Here is a 19,144-nt window from a genome sequence, read left to right as displayed (position 1 = left end):
AAAGGTGTTCCACCCCCAAGACTGTCTTACCTAACAAAGTCAGCAGAAGCTCAAGAGCCCTTAACATGGGATGAGATTGAGAAAATGCCAGCAGAAGAAGCTGCTGAATGGCGTAAAGCTGCACAAGAAGAAATTGATGCATTGGATAAAAATAAGACTTGGATTCTTACAAAATTACCTCCTGGCAAGAAAGCTATAGGATGCAAATGGGTATTCAAGTTAAAAAGGAATGCACAAGGAAAAGTGGAAAGGTATAAAGCCAGATTAGTCGCAAAGGGATATCTTCAAAAATATGGAGAAGATTTTGATGAAGTGTTTGCACCTGTAGTGAAACACACGACAATTAGAACACTTCTGAGCATTGCAGTCTCAAAAGGCATGCAAGTCAACCACATTGATGTGAAAACAGCATTTCTTCATGGAGATATAACTGAAGACTTGTACATGGAACAGCCAACAGGTTTCATAAATACAAAACAAAGACAGCTAGTGTGTAAATTAAACAAAGGTCTTTATGGATTAAAGCAAAGTGCAAAATGTTGGAATGACAAATTGCATGAAATATTGACAAATTTAGGATTTAAGCAAGGTGAAGCAGATAAATGCTTGTACACTAGGTGCAGAAATGGACAATATGCATACATTTTAGCTTTTGTTGATGATCTGCTCATTGCAAGCGAAAGTGAGCAAGAGTACAAGGACATTGTAAAATATTTAAACCTGAATGTTGAGATAAAAGAACTTGGTAATGTGTCATACTATCTTGGTATAGAAATTGAGAAACAAAATGATGGTTCTTATCTTCTAAGCCAGAAGCAGAAAATAAATGAGCTTATTGAAAGTTTAGGTATGCAAGATGCCCAAGTTGTAAGCACTCCCATGATCACTGATTTTCTGAAGGATGAAACAGTAAGAGAACCTTTACCAGATAACATCCAATATAGATCAGCCATAGGTAAGCTTTTATATCTGACTACCACATACAGGGCTGATATAGCAAATGCAGTAGGAATTTTGAGCAGAAGGGTCAGCTCACCTACCAAATCAGATTGGACTGCAGTTAAAAGGATGGTAAGGTATTTAAAAGGTACCATTGATTGTAAATTAAAGATTTCAGCCAATAGTAATCCAAAACTAATATGTTACTGTGATTCAGATTGGGCAGGGGATCATTCTGACTATAAATCCACAAGTGGATATGTGTTTATGTATGGAAATGTACAAATTTCATGGGCCAGTCATAAACAAAGTATTGTGAGTCTGTCTTCTACAGAAGCTGAATATGTGGCCGTATCAGAAGCATGCAGAGAACTGATGTGGATTGAAAAACTTTTGCTGGATTTTGGAATAGCTGAAAAGAGACCAATCCAGATAATGGAAGATAATCAGAGCTGCATCAGACTGTCACAGAATGACAAGGTTCAGTCACGCACCAAGCACATCGCAACGAAATACCACAACGTGCGAGAGCTGGCGAAAGAAGGGGTCATCAGTCTACACTATTGTCACACCAGTGAAATGACAGCTGACATCATGACCAAACCGTTACCCAGAGAACGTTTTGAGAATCTGCGTATAAAGCTTGGACTTTGTGTGAATTAATAATTGCATGACAGTTATGCATGAGAAGGGGTTTGTTGGAATAATGTATTGTATTTTACATGCATTGCCTGTCACCAATTTTTTCTCTGTGATTACTCTGTGACCTCTGATGTAAATTGCTTAGAGAGGTCACACCCATGCAACTTCCTGTGGGGGTTAGGCACAGCACATGGAGCTCATGTTCTCTCCTAACCTGAGAGAATCTATGGTGGTGTGAGCATCCATTACCATCTAAGCACATGGAAAGAGCTGATAATCCAAATGTATAGTATTATGTATATATAAGCCTGTCTGAATATAATCTAACAACAAACTGTGAGTAAACAGATGTTTTGTTACTTCAACTTTAAAGTGACTCAGCAGTGAATTATTCAGGGGTGTATGAGAGAGATGAAGAAAAGAAATTAACATTTCTAAAGCTGAAGCTGTGTGTATAAAATCTGCTAATTATTTACTACAAATAATCCAACAGTTGGAACAGCACGGGGCGCTATTAGACCTATGATCATAGATAATGCATGCAAATCTAAGCAGTGCAATTATCTCTGATCATGGGGTAGAAGTACAGGAGAATTGTGCCTGAGCATGCGCTCAGCATAATCCTCCCGCACTTGTTTGACAGGTCTGGGCTGGAGCAATGGGGGCTGGAGGTATGGCGGACCTCCGGTCCCCCCCCCCCCCACGACGATCGCCCCCCCCCATGTTCAGGGAGGGCTGGAGATCTGGTGGGTCTCCTGCCCCCCCAACCCCCCAGCAAATGGTCCCTGGTGGTCCAGTGGGCGTCAACCAAGCCCTTCCCCGGCGACAGGGGGGCTGAAGGTCCACTGGACTGCCGGTCCCCCCTTCCCAACCCCCAGCATTGGCAAGGGTCCCTGTGTGATGGGGTCACGTGACTTGGGCTGCACATACTGCAGCAGGACATGTTTATCAACTCCTACCCTAGCTAATATTTAACCATCTCTCTGACCTCATGTGCAACTTTCTTTAAATCAATCACCTTACTTTCTAACTCTTCCTACTTTCTTACCTATCTATATGTTCCATTTTTGCTTTACCCTTCACTATCAATTATAATGTTCTATTACATATTGTATTGACATTGTATGTAGTAAACTTATACCATACTTTATATTGTTACTTGAATATTTTAACTGCTGTAATTGCCTATTGCTCATGTTTGATCTATGCTTACTGTACACCACCTTGAGTGAATTCCGTCAAAAAGGCGGTAAATAAATCCTAATAATAAATAAATAAATAAATAAGCGTGATTCTGTACAAAGTGCTTTTCAGTGTTTCCCCCAAACTTTCAATGCTGGTTAGATGAGCCTCAAATGTATTGAGGACCTTAGATGTGCTGGAGGGTTTAAGGTGCTGCTTGGAATTTTGGTAATTGGGTCATGGTATAAACCTGTATTGGACCTCACATCCTTTACTAGGGTACCTTGTGCTTGGCCCGAGATCTGGGATATTCACCCTATGCAGTGCTATGGGTCCCTCATTGCAACACCTGATCTACAACTGCCCTACTCCCCCACCCCTGTACCACTGTTGTGGGACTGACATCCAGACCTTGCGAATAGATGTGATCTGGGAAGAGGTGTTTAAGATTGAATATTGGGAATGGGCTATGTGGCTGTTTAGCCTTCGGAAGGGTGCCTTAGGTACTTTGCCAAAGTGACATCATTGAATCTCTCCTTTGTCATAGAAGGATGTCTTATTGACTGCTGTAGAACAGGTTGGTTGGTTGCTCTCTCAGACTCCATTGTTGGAGTCTGCAGACTGTAGTCACCTGTTCCCCAGAGGTATCTGCACTTATTTGCTCAGAGATGTGCGTGTTCTTCTTCTAAGTCATCAATACAGATGTCTGTGAGGTAAACTTCAGAACAATTGAGGTGGCTTAGTAGCGAAAACAGCTGACCTGTTGTTCATGGGTGGAACATGCACTCAGAAAAAAGGTTTTTTTCCGCACACAAATGGCAACCACCCTGCGTTCTGATGACGTCTGAATTCTGCATCGAACTTTGCACTTTCAATTGACGGCAGCTAAGGTGAGTGGTGTTTGTTCTTTTGGGATTCAGACACTGTGTTGCATTGTTCTAGATGAAAATTTGGAATTCAGATGGATGCCTTCAGTGCACCATACAGCCTGTTCACTTGTATTCTGTCCTTGCTACGCTGTGGTACACTCTTCTGGCCTCTCCCTGCCCTACCTGTGTCCATTTGTCTGTTGCCCAATCACCTCCTGTCCCTTACCCCCACCCACTACTCCCCTCCCTGACCTTCCTGTATAAAAGTATGTGTGTGTCTCGGTGTGTAGGTGTGTTTTGGGTTGTCTAGCTGTCTCTGCAGTTATTATTTACCGGCAGTCTATGTCTGTGCCGTGTGGCTACTGCTGAAGGTAGGAGCAGTGGCGTTCCGGGGGGGGGGGGCGGTGGGTGCGGTCCGCCCCAGGTGCACGCCGCTGGAGGGGTGCTGTGCGCGTCTGTCCTCCATTGTTCCAAGCTTCTTCTCTGCCCCGGAACAGGTTACTTCCTGTTCTGGGGCAGAGAAGAAGCATGGAACAATGGAGGACAGGCGTGCGCGGCACACCCCAGCGGCGTGCACTCGGCGGGGGGGTCCGTGCTGCATTGGGGGGGCACGGGGCGCATCGGTGATCTGCCCTGGGTGCCAGCCCCCCCCAGGAACACCACTGGGTAGGAGTGCTGTCCATATCATTGCTGCTGCACATCACAATCTGCAGAGGCACACACAAAGGGGAAAGGGAGAGGGGAAGCCTGGTGTAGCAGACATACAAGGTCTAGGTTACAGTTCATGCACCTCACCGATAGCCAGTGTTTACACAGAGAACAATATTCAAGTAGACAGTATGGGCTGTTAATTCTACTTCCGTAATCGAATACAACATAAGCTGAAAAAACAGCCAATCCAAATCCCAAAGGGTTGTATAAAGTAATCATACAACAAATAACAAAAAGCGTGGGATTTACCCTCAGAAACCTAGGCTTCCACCAAGGTCTGACCTATGGTTCACTATTATCTATGTAAGATATTTTGTGTCCGTGGTCTAGTCTCTTTCATAGGGTAAAAATTCCCACTTGCTTTCTGCTGAAACTGTTCTTAATCAAACATAAGTTTCAAAATATTACTGAGTAAACTCATATTCACAAGCTACAGCTTAGCATAGAAAAACTTAGCTTTCATTTAGCTGGCTTCACAACCCCACATTTCAACTGCTGATTTTCATTCAACGGGGCCCAAATCATTTCACCCACTGACTAGACTTCTCTAGGAACGATAGCTGCAAGTTCCTAGAGAAGTCTAGTCAGCAAAATCAATACCCCTGTAATTATGTTTAAACTGGGTGGTTCCTGATGAAGCCCAGAAGTGGGTGAAACGATTTGGGCCCCGTTGAATGAAAATCAGCAGTTGAAATGTGGGGTTGTGAAGCCAGCTAAATGAAAGCTAAGTTTTTCTATGCTAAGCTGTAGCTTGTGAATATGAGTTTACTCAGTAATATTTTGAAACTTATGTTTGATTAAGAACAGTTTCAGCAGAAAGCAATTGGGAATTTTTACCCTGTGAAAAAGACTAGACCACGGACACAAAATATCTTACATAGATAATAGTGAACCATAGGTCAGACCTTGGTGGAAGCCTAGGTTTCTGAGGGTAAATCCCACGCTTTTTGTTATTTGTTGTATGATTACTTTATACAACCCTTTGGGATTTGGATTGGCTGTTTTTTCAGCTTATGTTGTATACACAGAGAACCCCTGTGATAGGGAGCCCAGCAAGTACCTCTGTGGGCAGCTGCAGACAGATATGGAGCTCAGAACTTGCAGGGGACATGCCCTGTCCCTGGCTTCCGTGGATACAGGAACCTGGCTACCTCCCCTGGGAAATGGAGCGGGCCTTAGGCAGCCACCTAACTCAACTTGCATTGTGATGTTCCTGCACTGTTCTCTAAACAGGTCTACTGAGATCAACAGCAGACCATGACTGCCTTGTATGAGTTGGCAGGCCCCTAAGGCAGCCTAAAAATACTCGGCATCACAATCGACCGCAACCTTACTCTCGAGAGCCAAGTAAACTCAGTAATAAAGAAAATGTTCTACTCAATGTGGAAACTGAAACACATAAAACCTTTCTTCCCGAGGGAAAGTTTTTGAAATCTAATTCAATCAATGGTTGCGATTGATTGAATTAGATTACTGTAATGGAATCTACACGGGATGCAAAGAACAACTCACAAAAAAACTCCAGCCCGCCCAAAACAAAGCAGCCAGGCTGATATTTGGTAAAACACGATTCAATAATGCTAAACCCCTCCGAGAAAAGTTGCACTGGCTCCCAATCAAAGAACGGATCATCTTCAAAATCTGCACCATGGTCCATAAAATTATCTACGGCATAGTCCCAGGATACAAGATAGACCTAATAGATCTACCAACCAGGAACAGAACCGGATCATCACAAACATACCTAAACCTCCACTACCCAAATTGCAAAGGACTTAAATATAAAACAACCCATGCTTCTAGCTTCTCAAACCTAAGTGCACAACTATGGAACACACTTCCAAAAGCTGTGAAAACAATCCATGACCACCTAAACTTCAGGAAATCATTAAAAACCAAACTCTTCAAAAAGACTTACCCCGCCGATCCAACATAAAATCCCCACACCTGGCAACACAACACAACAAATGACCATACTGGACAATTTACAATCTTCCCTCCCTTCAACCTTCATGGTGCCTGAAAAGCACCTACCTTATTCGACTACAACATAACCTTGCATTTGTTCTCAACCGGACTTGGCGTATGCCTTTACGGCACTGTGTAAGCCACATTGAGCCTGCAAATAGGTGGGAAAATGTGGGGTAAAAATGTAACAAATAAAATAAATGAAGTGTGCTCAATTCTGGTCGCCGCATCTCAAGAAAGATATAGTAGAATTGGAAAAGGTGCAGTGAAGGGTGACTAAAATGATAGCGGGGATAGAACGACTTCCCCATGAAGAAAGACTAAGGAGGCTAGGGCTTTTGAGCTTGGAGAAGAGATGGTTGAGGGGAGACATGATAGAGGTATATAAAATAATGAGTGAAGTGGAACAGGTGGATGTGAAGCGTCTGTTCACGCTTTCCAAAAATACTAGGACTAGGGGGCATGCGATGAAACTACAGTGTAGTAAATTTAAAACAAATCTGAAAAAAAATTTCTTCACCCAATGCATAATTGAACTCTGGAATTCATTGCCGGAGAACGTGGTGAAGGCGGTTAGCTAGGCAGAGTTTAAAAAGGGGTTAGACGGTTTCCTAAAGGACAAGTCCATAAACCACTACTAAATGGACTTGGGAAAAATCCACAATTCCAGGAATAACATGTATAGAATGTTTGTACGTTTGGGAAGCTTGCCGGGTGCCCTTGGCCTGGATTGGCCGCTGTCGTGGACAGGATGCTGGGCTCGATGGACCCTTGGTCTTTTCCCAGTGTGGCATTACTTATGTACCAATGCTCAGGGGTAAGGGCTCACACATGAGTAGCATGTCAGCCCATACGCCTACTAAACAGGAGGCGGTAAGGGCCCAGGCAGTAAATGGCCGTGTGCCAATGTTTTAATTAGAACATTGCCTTCATTGAAAACAAGGGTTTTTATAACCGTGGTAAAAAGTGGCCGGAGTGCATGGGAAACCCACACGCTAAAACTACCACTGGCCAGTTTTTAGTGCAGCTTAAAAGGACCGCTTAAGAACATAAATTTAGGAGCTCAGCACTTTCTGAATATTGGGCTCCATTTGTCAAGTCCACATGCCTTCTGTTTAAAACATTGTTAGAAACTTGCAAAAACATGAAGATGGAATTCTATGAATATTTGTTTGGAATATTTATAATTACAACTAAGAACCTGAAAAACATTCTAAACACCAAGTTCTGTTAATAAAATGCCATCTTCATGATATGCTCATTTCTTAACTTCAAAAATGTTTATTTTTTAATTAGCGTGATTTATCTCACTTTTGAACTACTACCTTTCAAGGTGTTAGCTTTCTCATTGAATTGTTGTAACTACAATCAAAAGAGAATGATTACTACTACTACTATTTAACATTTCTAAAGCACTACCATGATTATTATTTATTTTTTATGTATTTGTTTGTTACTTATATCCCACATTTTCCCACTCATGCAGGCGCAATGTGGCTTACAGAATAATTACATGAATAATGTGTGATTTGTTTAAGAACTAAGCATTTCTGTTTACACTCTAAAACAGTTTTAAGCATATATACAGTATGTGAATGCCTCTGCCTTTTCAAGTCCTGAAAATAGGGGGCTTTAAAAAAAAATAAATATATAGTGGGGATGCAGATCATTAAAGTATTTTTCATTAAAGACAGATTGCCTCTTGGGGATCCCCTTTTCTGCTGAATGCTCCCTCCCCTCAGTGCTCAGATAGAAAGAGAAAGAAAAGCGAGGCACACCCTGCCCTGGCCCCCGGCTGGGAGGATCAGTGGATTAGGCAGCTATAAAGACAAGACTGCAAGCGCTTCTCTGGCACCTGTTGTCAGAAGCACCTGAGGACCTGGGAGTATGAACGCAAGTGACCTGCCAGTCCCTCGACAGACGTCTCCCGCCTCAAGTCCCCATCAGCCTCAGCCCAAAAGTGGCCCGGACATGGCCGTCTACTGTGACAACTTCAGCATGTATCATCAGCAGAACGTGCACTCAGCCCAGAGACCTGCTAACTATGGATTAGGCGACTACGCTCCAGCAGCAAACCCTTACCTGTGGCTCAATGGCCCGGGAGTGAACAGCTCGTCCGCTTACCTGCACGGCAGTAACTCGGCTTCCTTCATGCCACCTTCTTATGGATCTCAGCGTCAGTTTCTGCCTAATTCGTCGGGGTTTGGAGGGACTGATCTGGGTTGGTTGTCTATAGCCAGCCAGGAAGAGCTCCTGAAGCTTGTGAGGCCTCCCTATTCCTATTCTGCCTTGATAGCCATGGCTATTCAAAATGCGCCAGAGAAAAAACTGACCTTGAGTCAGATTTACCAGTATGTGGCTGACAACTTCCCTTTCTACAAGAAAAGCAAAGCCGGCTGGCAGAATTCAATCCGGCACAACCTGTCCCTCAATGACTGCTTCAAGAAAGTGCCCAGAGACGAGGACGATCCAGGTAAGACCTCTTAACAGCAAAGCCTGGCCTGGGAAGCTGTGTTATTCTAGCGGGGGAGGTGGAGGGGAAGCTAAGTGGCTCTTATAGAACTTTTAATGGGTCATACTGCAGATATTAAAGGTTTAATAAGCACAGGTTTGACGCTTGGGAGAAGCGTCAGTTTTCAAATCTGCACTAATTCAAACTGATTATAGGTATATGTCTATAGTGCATCTGATGTGTGCCTATATTTTCCAGGAAAATATTGTAAGTAGCATTTTAAATTGTAGTTGTCCAGTTTTATTTATTTTATTTATATCCCACATGTTCTTAATTAAATTGGGTCCAATGTGGCTAACATATTATTAAACTAACAATACAAATTAGTCAGCGAATACATCAGCATAAAAGAATTATAGGGTTGAATTAAACAATGATCAAAGAGACTGTGATCATTTGAAAGAATTATATTATGAAGTGAAAAAGAATGGAAATGGACCCTTTGCATTAGGATTCATCCTTAATGGGGGGGGGGGGGGGTCTATCAGTAAACATTTCTTAAAAGGAAAGGTTTGTAAGGATTTCTGGAATTACAAATAATGCTCCCAAATGATTAGTTTCAGGAGGGAGTTCCCCCATTTGGTACATTGGTAAGGGAACCCTGCCACAAAAGCTGATTTATTCACCACTTTTTTTTTCAACTAGGATAATGGAGAGTTAAATAGTCTCTGCAACCAGGAAGAGTTAATAACGAATACACAGAGTTTAAAGGCTGTTCTGGTTTTTATTGGAGCCAGTACATTTTCCTAAGCAAAGGAGATGCTTTCTCAAAACATGTGACCTTGTAAACAAGTCTGGCTGCTGTTTTGGGCTGTTTGTAATCTTTTTAAGGTCAATTCTTTGCAGTCTGCTTAAATGGCATTGTAATGATCAACCTGATAGTATTAATGATTGTACCAAGGTTCTGAAGATATCATTAGGGAAGAGCTATCTGATTCTTTTTAACCTCCACATTACTCTGAATGTTTTTGCTATGACTGCTTGAACTTGGGCATTGAAAGACATATGAGTCTATTATTACTCCTAATATCTTTAGTTGTGACATGGTAAAGCTATGGTAATGTATAGTGTGAAAGGGGTTTGATAAGTTCAAGAATTTGGTCCTTTCTCTAATTAATTTTAATTTAAAGATGGAGGCCCAATTTTCCATCAGATAAGGCCAGATTTAATATTATTCTGCACATCTTCAATAGTATTGTCAAATGGATTGTAAATTGTTACATCATCTGCGTAAATGATATCAATGAAGTTAAGCTTTAACTTTAATGGCTTTCTTGTGCAGAGATTCCTAATATTTTTTCCACTTTCTAAAAGCCTGAAACTCCTGATCCCAATTCAGAAATAACAAGGTTTTGGGAGATGGAGTGGGGAAGGGAGAGCAGATAGAAGAGTGACACAGAAAGTGATTTCAGTTATAATTTGTACTTTTTATGGAAATATACTATCAAGAACTTGTAAGATATTTTTCACTCTTAATAAAACAATATGCAATATGCCCACTGATTATTTTCAAATTCACTATTTATAAAAAAGCATATTAGATTGAAAATATGGTATGAGATGTGGTTATATTTTATTTTGAAATACTTATATTTGTTTTATTAAACGTTTCCAGTGTAAAGCACTTTTGGATCAGTGCACCAGAGGTTAATATAATTGAATCATATTAATGCTTGAAGTTAGGGAATATTTCAGTAGAATGGCTTGGAGGAAGTACCTTGGGTGTAAGAAGTTAAGGTGTTAGGGATTATTATAAAAAAAAGATGGAGTGTGTCAAAAGCAGGTATCTAATATTACCAAAGTGACGTTCAGGAAGGTGAAATTGGTAAAGCAGTTACAGCTTTTTTAGACATGCAAGCTTTACAGATTTACAGATGATTATATATGCTGCTTTGATAAGTTTGATTGTAATGTAGTATATTCACAGATGCCAGGGAAACTACTTAAACAGTTGCAAAACATGGAAGCTAAATTTGTGTGAGAAAAGGTAAATGGGAAAGTGAATTTCCTATTGTTAAAGAACTTCATTGGTTACTGGTTAGGGAATGTAGTTTGTTTAAATTGATGTTTGTCTATAAAAAAAATAATAGGCTGCTTAACTTAGAAAACCAAAGCAGTTCACAACATAATTAAAAACAAAAATATCAAAAGAAAGGACAGACCTACTCACATATGCATATCAGCAGGAACATTCTTTCAACAAAGAATTACTACTACTACTTAACATTTCTAGAGCGCTACTAGGGTTACGCAGCGCTGTACAAAATAAACAAAGAAGGACGGTCCCTGCTCAAATGAGCTTACAATCTAAAGAATTACCAACAATTACCTATTATCATCATCTAAATCCAAATTAAAAGCCTCTTTAAATAATACAAGTCTTCAAAGATTTCTTTAAATATCTTAAAATTTTCTTCATAATGGATATAACTTGGGAGTTAGTTCCATAAAAAAAGTTCTAAATAAAAGAATGCCCACGTTTTGGTGGAACATAGTCTTGTCCTATGAACATTCAAATTGCTTTATTTCTAGACACCCTCCTAGTTATATACAAGTGATTCATCAATATGAACTCTCTCCTATGCTCACATCATCAACTCAAAACTTATTAGAAATTCCAAGCTTGGATTTTTGCCCTGGAGTGAAGCGGAGAGAGACACTTTTCAGAGCATTGGGCCCTAGATACTGAAAAACATTGATTATAGAACTGTGGGACGGTGCAATATTATTTTCCTTTATGAAGAGCTGAAAACGTTTCTTTTTAAGCATGTGGGGTTGCATTGTATTAATGCTATAGTTTGTGCTGGTTCTGGCTGTATCTTTTCCCTGTTTCCAACTTTTATTGTTTTTGGGGTTTTTTGTTTATGATGTAAAACACTTTGAATGGACTGATCCACAACAGTGGTATAAAACCTGATGAAGATGATAAGCGCTACTTTGTCAATGTTAATAATGCACAATTTAAGGGTTTGGAGAAGAGAGAACAGAGAGAAGGGTGCCACAGAAAGTGACTTCAGTTATAATTTGTACTTTTTATGGAAATATGCTATTAAGAAGTTGTAAGATGTTTTTCACTCTTAATAAAATGATATGCAATATGCCATATGATTATTTTCAGGCTCACTATTTACTAAAAGCTTACTCGTTTGAAAATGTGGTGTGAGATGTGACTATATTTTATTTTGTAATACATATTTTTGTTTTATTAAAGTATTAAAGTATGCACTGTTGCAGGGAACCTCCAATCCTGAACTCAAGGTCTACAACCCAGCTTGGTTTTCAGGATTTCCACAATGAATATGTATGAGATGCTTCCATTGCATGCAAATAGATCTCATACATATTCATTGTAGAAATCCTGAAAACCAGGCTGGGTTGTGAACCTCAAGGATGGGATCTGAGGATCCCTGCACTATTGGATCAGTGCACCAGTGGCTAATGTAATTGAATTGTATTAATGATAAGCACTACATAAAGGTAATGTGAATAATGCAGAATTTATTTATCTGTTGCACTCTCAGAATCTGTGTAGAATCTCGTTTTGGAAGGAGCTGGGTTTGTCAGAGCTATTATAGTAAAGTAACCCTATTTGTAACAAGTCTTTATCTGCTTCTTTTCCCTCCAGGGAAGAGCAACTACTGGACTTTCCAAGCACGATTTCTTTTTTTAATTGAGAGTTTGAATGTTTTACATACTCATAATAGGTAAAAAAACATGACACATAATATAATATAATTTAAAGGAAAACAATCTACAAACTAAAAAGAAATATGTGCCAGTTTAATCCACATATGAATATAATGGGTGTCCCTATTATTAGTAAAGTTAGTGCGCCTATAGCATGGCTTAGTAGACAGGGCCCTATATTTCATTTTATAATTCTTGTTCTTGTGTTATTATAAATATTGGAGTGTAAAGTGCTATTGGATCAGTATGCCAGTGGTTAATATAATTTGAATTGTATTTAATGAGAGAGGTGTGGTAGCCGTGTTAGTCCACTCTTAAAGGTTATCAATAGAAATCAAACAAAATAAAACATGGAAAAGAAAATAAGATGATACCTTTTTTTATTGGACATAACTTAATACATTTCTTGATTAGCTTTCCAAGGTTGCCCTTCTTCGTCAGATCGGAAGTAAGCAAATGTGGTAGCTGATAGTAATAAGTGAAACATCCAAGCATTTCATTGACAGTCTAGCAGGGTGGGGGTGTGGGTAGGTGAGAGGAGGATGATAAACAGAGAAATACAACTTTATGGTTTATAATGGGCTAGAAAAACCAGATCCTTGTTAATTGTATTAATGCTAAGCGCTGCTTAAAACCAGTGAGAATAATGCACAATTTGAGGACTAGTTATGGTTGTTGCACTCTCAGAATCTGTGCAGAATCTCATTTTGGAAGGAGCTGGATTTGTCAGAGCTGTTATACTAAACTAGCCCTATTGTAACAAGTCTTTATCTGCTTTTTTTTTTTTCCCCTCCAGGAAAGGGCAACTACTGGACTTTGGATCCAAATTGTGAGAAAATGTTTGACAATGGTAACTTCCGCAGGAAAAGAAAGCGCAGATCAGAGTCCAACCCCACTGGGGCTCTAGGAAGCAAAGCCGAGGAGGGTCGACCTATCGCTGGAGGAAAAGCTGCAGACAGCCCATCCATGGTGGTCCCATCCTCCCCAGAGCTGGAGGCTCCAGCAGAAGATCGGAAGAGTATATCCTCTCCGGGTATCTCCTCCACCCCCTGCCTTAATAACTTCTTCAGCAACATGACATCCCTAGGCCAGGGCTCGGTGAATCGACAGATGTCTTTGGGGCTAATGAACGAACTGACCCAGAGAAACATCTCTGGACTCAACACATTCTCCAGCTCTGTCCATGCAGAATCCGCCTCAGAGCTAGGGGACAGCAGTCTGCACTTCAACAGAGCCTCATATTACAATTCCTATCCTGGAGCAAACCAGAGCAGCCAATACAACACTCATTTCTACAACAGCTTCAGCGTGAACAGTCTCATATACCCCCGGGAGGGTACTGAGGTCTAAGCACTGATCAGAAGAAATTCGAACAGAAGAAGAAAGAAAGAAGCCTGCCTGTTAAGTTTTGTTTTTAAATTGACTTGACTGACCTGCTCTATTTCACTTGAGAGACAAATGTTTCAGCTTTCAAAATAAACTACCTGTCTATATGGGTGCAAAATGCAAATGACCAAACTGATCTTACTAAGGGTTGGATATTTTGTTTTTAATTTATTTTGTGTGTTTTTTTTTAACTGACCTATGCAGTTGAAGATAAAATGGAAGCTTCTAGAAACACATTATTTTACTAATAATTTGAAGTTTTCTTGAATCTTCTGTATTTTATCATTTCTTATGTGTTGAATTCTGTAGTTTACTTATTTTTTTTATAAACCACTTTGGGACTTTTTAAGGGTAGAAGTGATATATAGGACTAATGAACAAAACAGAATAAGAGTTACAGACTAAGGGGCCCTTTTATCAAGCTGCAGTAAGGTCTGAGTATAACGTTGTAATATGGAAGTGTACTGCATGCTAAGCCCAGAATTAACACAGCAATATTTGGGGGCATTTTCCATTTTTGTTTTGTTTTTCCAGGTCATGCAGTAGTGCTCACATTAATACACATTATCCCCCCCCCCCCTCCCCGGATTCTATATAGCACAACTAAAGTTGTGCATGCAAATCCAGTCGTATTTCAGCTGTGCACGCAACTTAATTAGTTAACAAGCCAATCAGTACTGATAATTGCCACTTAAGTAATTATTGACAGTAACTGACTAATCATAGTCTGCAATGTGATGTGTGTAAATTCTAAGGGGCCCTTCTACTAAGCCATGCACGTGTCTACGCATGCCCAATGCATGTCAAAATGGAGCTACCGCACAGCTACCATGTGGCCCTTGCGGTAATTTCATTTTTGGCGTGTGTTCGCTACATGTGCCCGAAAAATATTTTTTATTTTCTGGCACGCATCAGCTACATGCGCCAAGTGGCATTTGCTGTGCATAGGTCATTACTGCCTGGTTATCATGTGAGACTTTTATTGCTAGGTCAATGGCTGGCGGTGAGGTCTCAGACCCAAAATGAACACGCAACAATTTTGATTTTGCCACACGTCCATTTTCAGCAAAAGTTTTTAAGAGGCCTTTTTTACAGGTGTGCTGAAAAATAGATTGGCGTGCACCCAAAACCTGTTCCTACACTACCGCAAGCCATTTTTCAGCACACCTTAGTAAAAGGACCCCTAAGTTGCATAGTTCAAAAAGTGGGTTGGCCATAGGCATGGAATGTGCATTGTTATAGAATACACCCAGTCTACGCCTAATTTAGATGTTGGGATTTACACCAAGTTTTACGTGTTATAACTGCCTGCGACTAAATTTAGTCGAGCAGACAGGTGCGCGGTATATTCTATAAACCACGTGGCAATTTAGGCCTATTCTATAAACTACACCTAATTTTAGGAATGCTTTATAGAATAAACTTAAGCGTTTTTTTTTTTTTTTCCCATGCAGATTCTTCAGGCCCCCTATATGGATTCTAACCCTATCTGAAAAAAAATGAATGCGGGAGCACTTCCTTCCTCCTGCTCTGGACTTGCAAAGTGCTCCTCCCATGATAACTCCACCTTCGCTAGTTAGCACATGCTAATCGCTAAATGTTGGCTAACATGGGAATGCATGCTCTCTACCCGTTACAAACCCCTAGCCAAAAATATATTTTGTAAAATAGCTAACATGCAGTTTAGCATGCACTAACAGGCAAAGTACCGCAAAGGGCTAAATTCTATATATTGCTCCTAAAAAAATTGGTGCTGAAAATATCCGAGAAAAATATCCTCCTAAAGCTTGGTGTAGTTTATAGAATACAGAGTTAAGCAGAGAGTCGCATGCAAATGTAGGTGTGGCCATTTGCACCAATGAAAATATGGAGCAAATTCCCGCTTCTAAATTTATACACGGAGCACCATTATTCTGTAACTATGGGCTCCTTTTACAAAGGCACTCTAGCATTTTTAGTGCATGCTAATGATTAGCGTGCGCTAAACAGTAGAGACACCCATAGGAATATATGAGCGTCTCTAGCGTTTAGCGTACGCTTATTTTTAGCATGTACTAAAAATGCTAGCATGCTTTTGTAAAAGGATCCCTAAGTGTGGAACTCGAAACCACACTCCCATTCCATCTCAAAACATCCATGACCCTCCTGTTTTTGTGCCTCCATTTTTGGACCACGCATAAATTTTAGGTGTGGATTCTGCACCTAAATTTACATTTGTTGGTCACAATTAAATCTAATAAATACCAATAATTGCTTGTTAAAAGACAATTGGCACTAATTGGCTTATTATTCCTTTAAATTGCGCAGGCACATCGGAAACATGCCTAAATTTGCACATGCAATTTTTGGCAACCTTTACAGAATCAGGGGGAAAACACTTCAATGTATTTTGCAGGAGGCCTTTAAACGCACACTAACCGCTCATTAGAACTTAACGTCCTTTAATTTAAAAAGGTATAGCTAATGTCATAGATTTATCAAGTCACAAAAGAGAGGGAATACAGCATACAAAAGCAACCAAACTACATTTTTCTCAATCTTGAAGGCCCAGTGTTTGTTTGTTTGATAGATTTATCAAGAACACAATTTTCTTTTTCTGGTTTTTTTTAAATTTTTTTCCTTTTTTTTTTTGTTTGTTTGTTTTGTTTTACAAAACAAAAAGCAGAGGACTGAGAGGCCCTTTTAGTAAGCCATGCTAGTAAATGAGCTTAGTGATCCCTAACAGGGGTCTTTCCTGCACCCTAAACCCATATTTAGCATGGTCAAAAAAAAAATAGACCTTTTTTCTATTTGTTGAAGTTCTGGCTGTGCATTAATGTTAGCATTAGTGTGTAGCCATTTAAAAAAAAATTAATGTGGGAGCACTTACTGCCTCCAATTTAGGAAATGCTAAGGGCTCCCTCGTTATGGACGTGCTAACCAGTTAGGTGATGTCAACACGCTAGTTGAATCATAGGAGCCAACTTTTGTGGGTGCTTGAGCACCCCCAATAGTGAGAAAATTCCTTGTATGTGTCCAGAAAAGGGTTATTTCCATGAGGCTTAGCACCCCCAATAATTTTGATAAGTTGGCCCCTATGAGCTGAATAGTGCTTCCATGCCCATTCTCTTCCCCTGACACCCTCCAAAAAAATAATACCACATGCTAAGGGCACACAGATGGTCAGGGCCGCCAAGAGACAGAGTTGGGCCCGGGGAGGGCCGCTGCCGTAGCCACCCCCCCCCCCCCACACACACACTCGGGACGCAGCTACTGCTGCCACCCCTCGCTCACTTGCTTAGGCTGTCACTTCCCCCCTCCCCTTACCTTCCTACATCAATGCATCTGTTCCTTTCTGGCCTCCAAGGGAGGGGGCCCAGCATCGGGGTCTGTTCTCTCCTGCTCCTGTTAACATAATCACCTGGGTCCAGAAAGGAGCAGGAGAGAGACAGACCCCCAGGCCGGGCCCCCCTTGGAAGCTGGGCCTAGGGATTTTGCCTCTCAGCGGCCCTGTAGGTAGCAAACGTACACAGAGCTCTGTAGCACATCCCGTGTTAGGCTATTTTTCCTGCATTAAGCAGGCATTAGTGCTTAATGCAGCTTGATAATGTGCCCCTGAATTAATATTACTTGTGATCATATTTTGGTGAATAGCTGTCAACAGCCTGTTGCATTTGAGGAAAATGAAGCTATTTTCCTATGACGTGCCTTCTACTATGTAAAAAGCCTGAGGTCTGTGATGACCTGATTGAGGTCACTAATCTAATAAACACATTGCACCAATGTAAACCAAAGCTATAAGATCTGCCTTCCATTTTTAGCCAGAGATCCTTGGATATTTTTATACATATTTGTATGTAACTATTGCTCTGTAAAATATTTTTCCAGTGCGTTTTATGTTCTGTAAATTGTGTACTTCAAGGTTTACTTATTTATAATGAATTTCAACCTTATGATTAATTTCTATTTTATATTTGAAATTAGTAAAAAAATGAAAAAAAAGTAGTTTTTTTAAACAAAAATAAGTTTTCAGAATTTTTGAGCTTTAGGAGTTTGTGTGTGTTTGTTTCATAGCTAAAACAGGTTGTACTAACAGATTGGTGGTATCAAAAAGACCTCTTCTGAGGTATGTCCTGTAGGCTATGCTGGTTGTCTGTCAATCTTTCTTAATTACATGCCTAACTGTTAGGGCTTATCCTTTGTTATGTTCAGCTCCTGATTGGTTGAAACATGGCGTTACTCCTCACAGAAATGCCCAGTGTCCAAGGCTTCTCTATTAGGTCTGCTCCTGTTGCTGGATCTTGTAACTATTTGTATTTGTCCTACACAACTGACAGTTCTCATTTAAATGAGTTTCATAATGTAGATACTGCTCTAATAGCCTCTTTGGGTCACCTAAATGGCAGTGCCCAGGTATAGAATGTTTCCCTCAGCTTTTAGAACTCTGAAAGAGATGCAAGGTCATCTTTCCTTCTCTTAAATATTTCCACTTTTTAATTGAATAGTGAAGTCAAACCCTTGGGTCCCTTGGAGGGGCATAATTGAACGAAAACGCCTATCTCCATGGGCGTTTATCTCCGAGAACGGGTCCGTGAAGGGGTGGACTGAACCGTATTTTGGGAAAAAATAGACGCCCGTGTTTTATTCAACAACTAGTAAAAAAGGCCCGTTTCTGACACAAATGAAACGGGCGCTAGCAAGGTTTTCCTCGGAGTGTGTATGTTTGGGAGAGTGTATGTGAGAGTGTCTGTTTGAGAGTCAGAGTGAAAGTGTGATTGTGTGAGAGAGAGCGTGAGTCTGGGTGTGAGTGTGTTTGTGAGAGAGTGTGTGTGTGAGAATGAGAGTGTGTGCAAGTGTGTATGTGAGACACAGTGTGAGTGAGAGTGTGTGTGTGTGGGCGAGAGAGAGAGAGTGTGTGTGAGACACAGATTCTCTGTTTGAGTGAGTGTATGAGACCAAGCGAGTGTGTGAGTGACTGTGTGGCACATAGAGAGTGAATGTGATACAGTGTGAGACAGAGTGTGTGAGAGTGAGAGTCAGAAAGACATTGTATATGAGAGAGAGAGTGTGAGCCGTGCCCTCCCAATCCATGGCCATCTGTCCCCTGCCCCCTCCATTCATCCTTTTCCAGCAATTCCCCTCTGTCCCTGAGCCCTGCCCTCCCAATCCATGGCCATCCATGTTTGTCTGTCACCTGCCCCCTCCATTCATCGCTATCCTGCATTTCCCCTCTCTGCCTGAGGCCTGCTCTGCAATCCATATCCATCCA

General features: G+C 40.8%; 1 protein-coding gene across 1 annotated transcript; it reads left to right on the top strand.

Moving 5' to 3' along the window:
• Positions 1-8,171: 8,171 nt before the first annotated feature.
• LOC115462571 (forkhead box protein I1c-like) lies at positions 8,172-14,015 on the top strand. The gene is made up of 2 exons (XM_030192564.1): positions 8,172-8,784; positions 13,307-14,015. The coding sequence occupies exons 1-2, from the start codon at positions 8,199-8,201 to the stop codon at positions 13,858-13,860; spliced, it is 1,140 nt and encodes a 379-aa protein (XP_030048424.1). The 5' UTR covers positions 8,172-8,198; the 3' UTR covers positions 13,861-14,015.
• Positions 14,016-19,144: the final 5,129 nt, after the last annotated feature.

Source organism: Microcaecilia unicolor, chromosome 2 (genome assembly GCF_901765095.1).
Source record: "Microcaecilia unicolor chromosome 2, aMicUni1.1, whole genome shotgun sequence".
In the NCBI taxonomy this organism is placed as follows: Eukaryota; Metazoa; Chordata; class Amphibia; order Gymnophiona; family Siphonopidae; genus Microcaecilia; species Microcaecilia unicolor.
This window is presented reverse-complemented; position numbering and strand designations above follow the sequence as displayed.

Coding starts and splice junctions, on each gene's coding strand:
- LOC115462571 (XM_030192564.1), top strand. CDS start 8,199: ATGAACGCAAGTGACCTGCCAGTCCCTCGACAGACGTCTCCCGCCTCA. Junction 8,785..13,306: donor CAGAGACGAGGACGATCCAG/GTAAGACCTCTT, acceptor TTTCCCCTCCAG/GAAAGGGCAACTACTGGACT.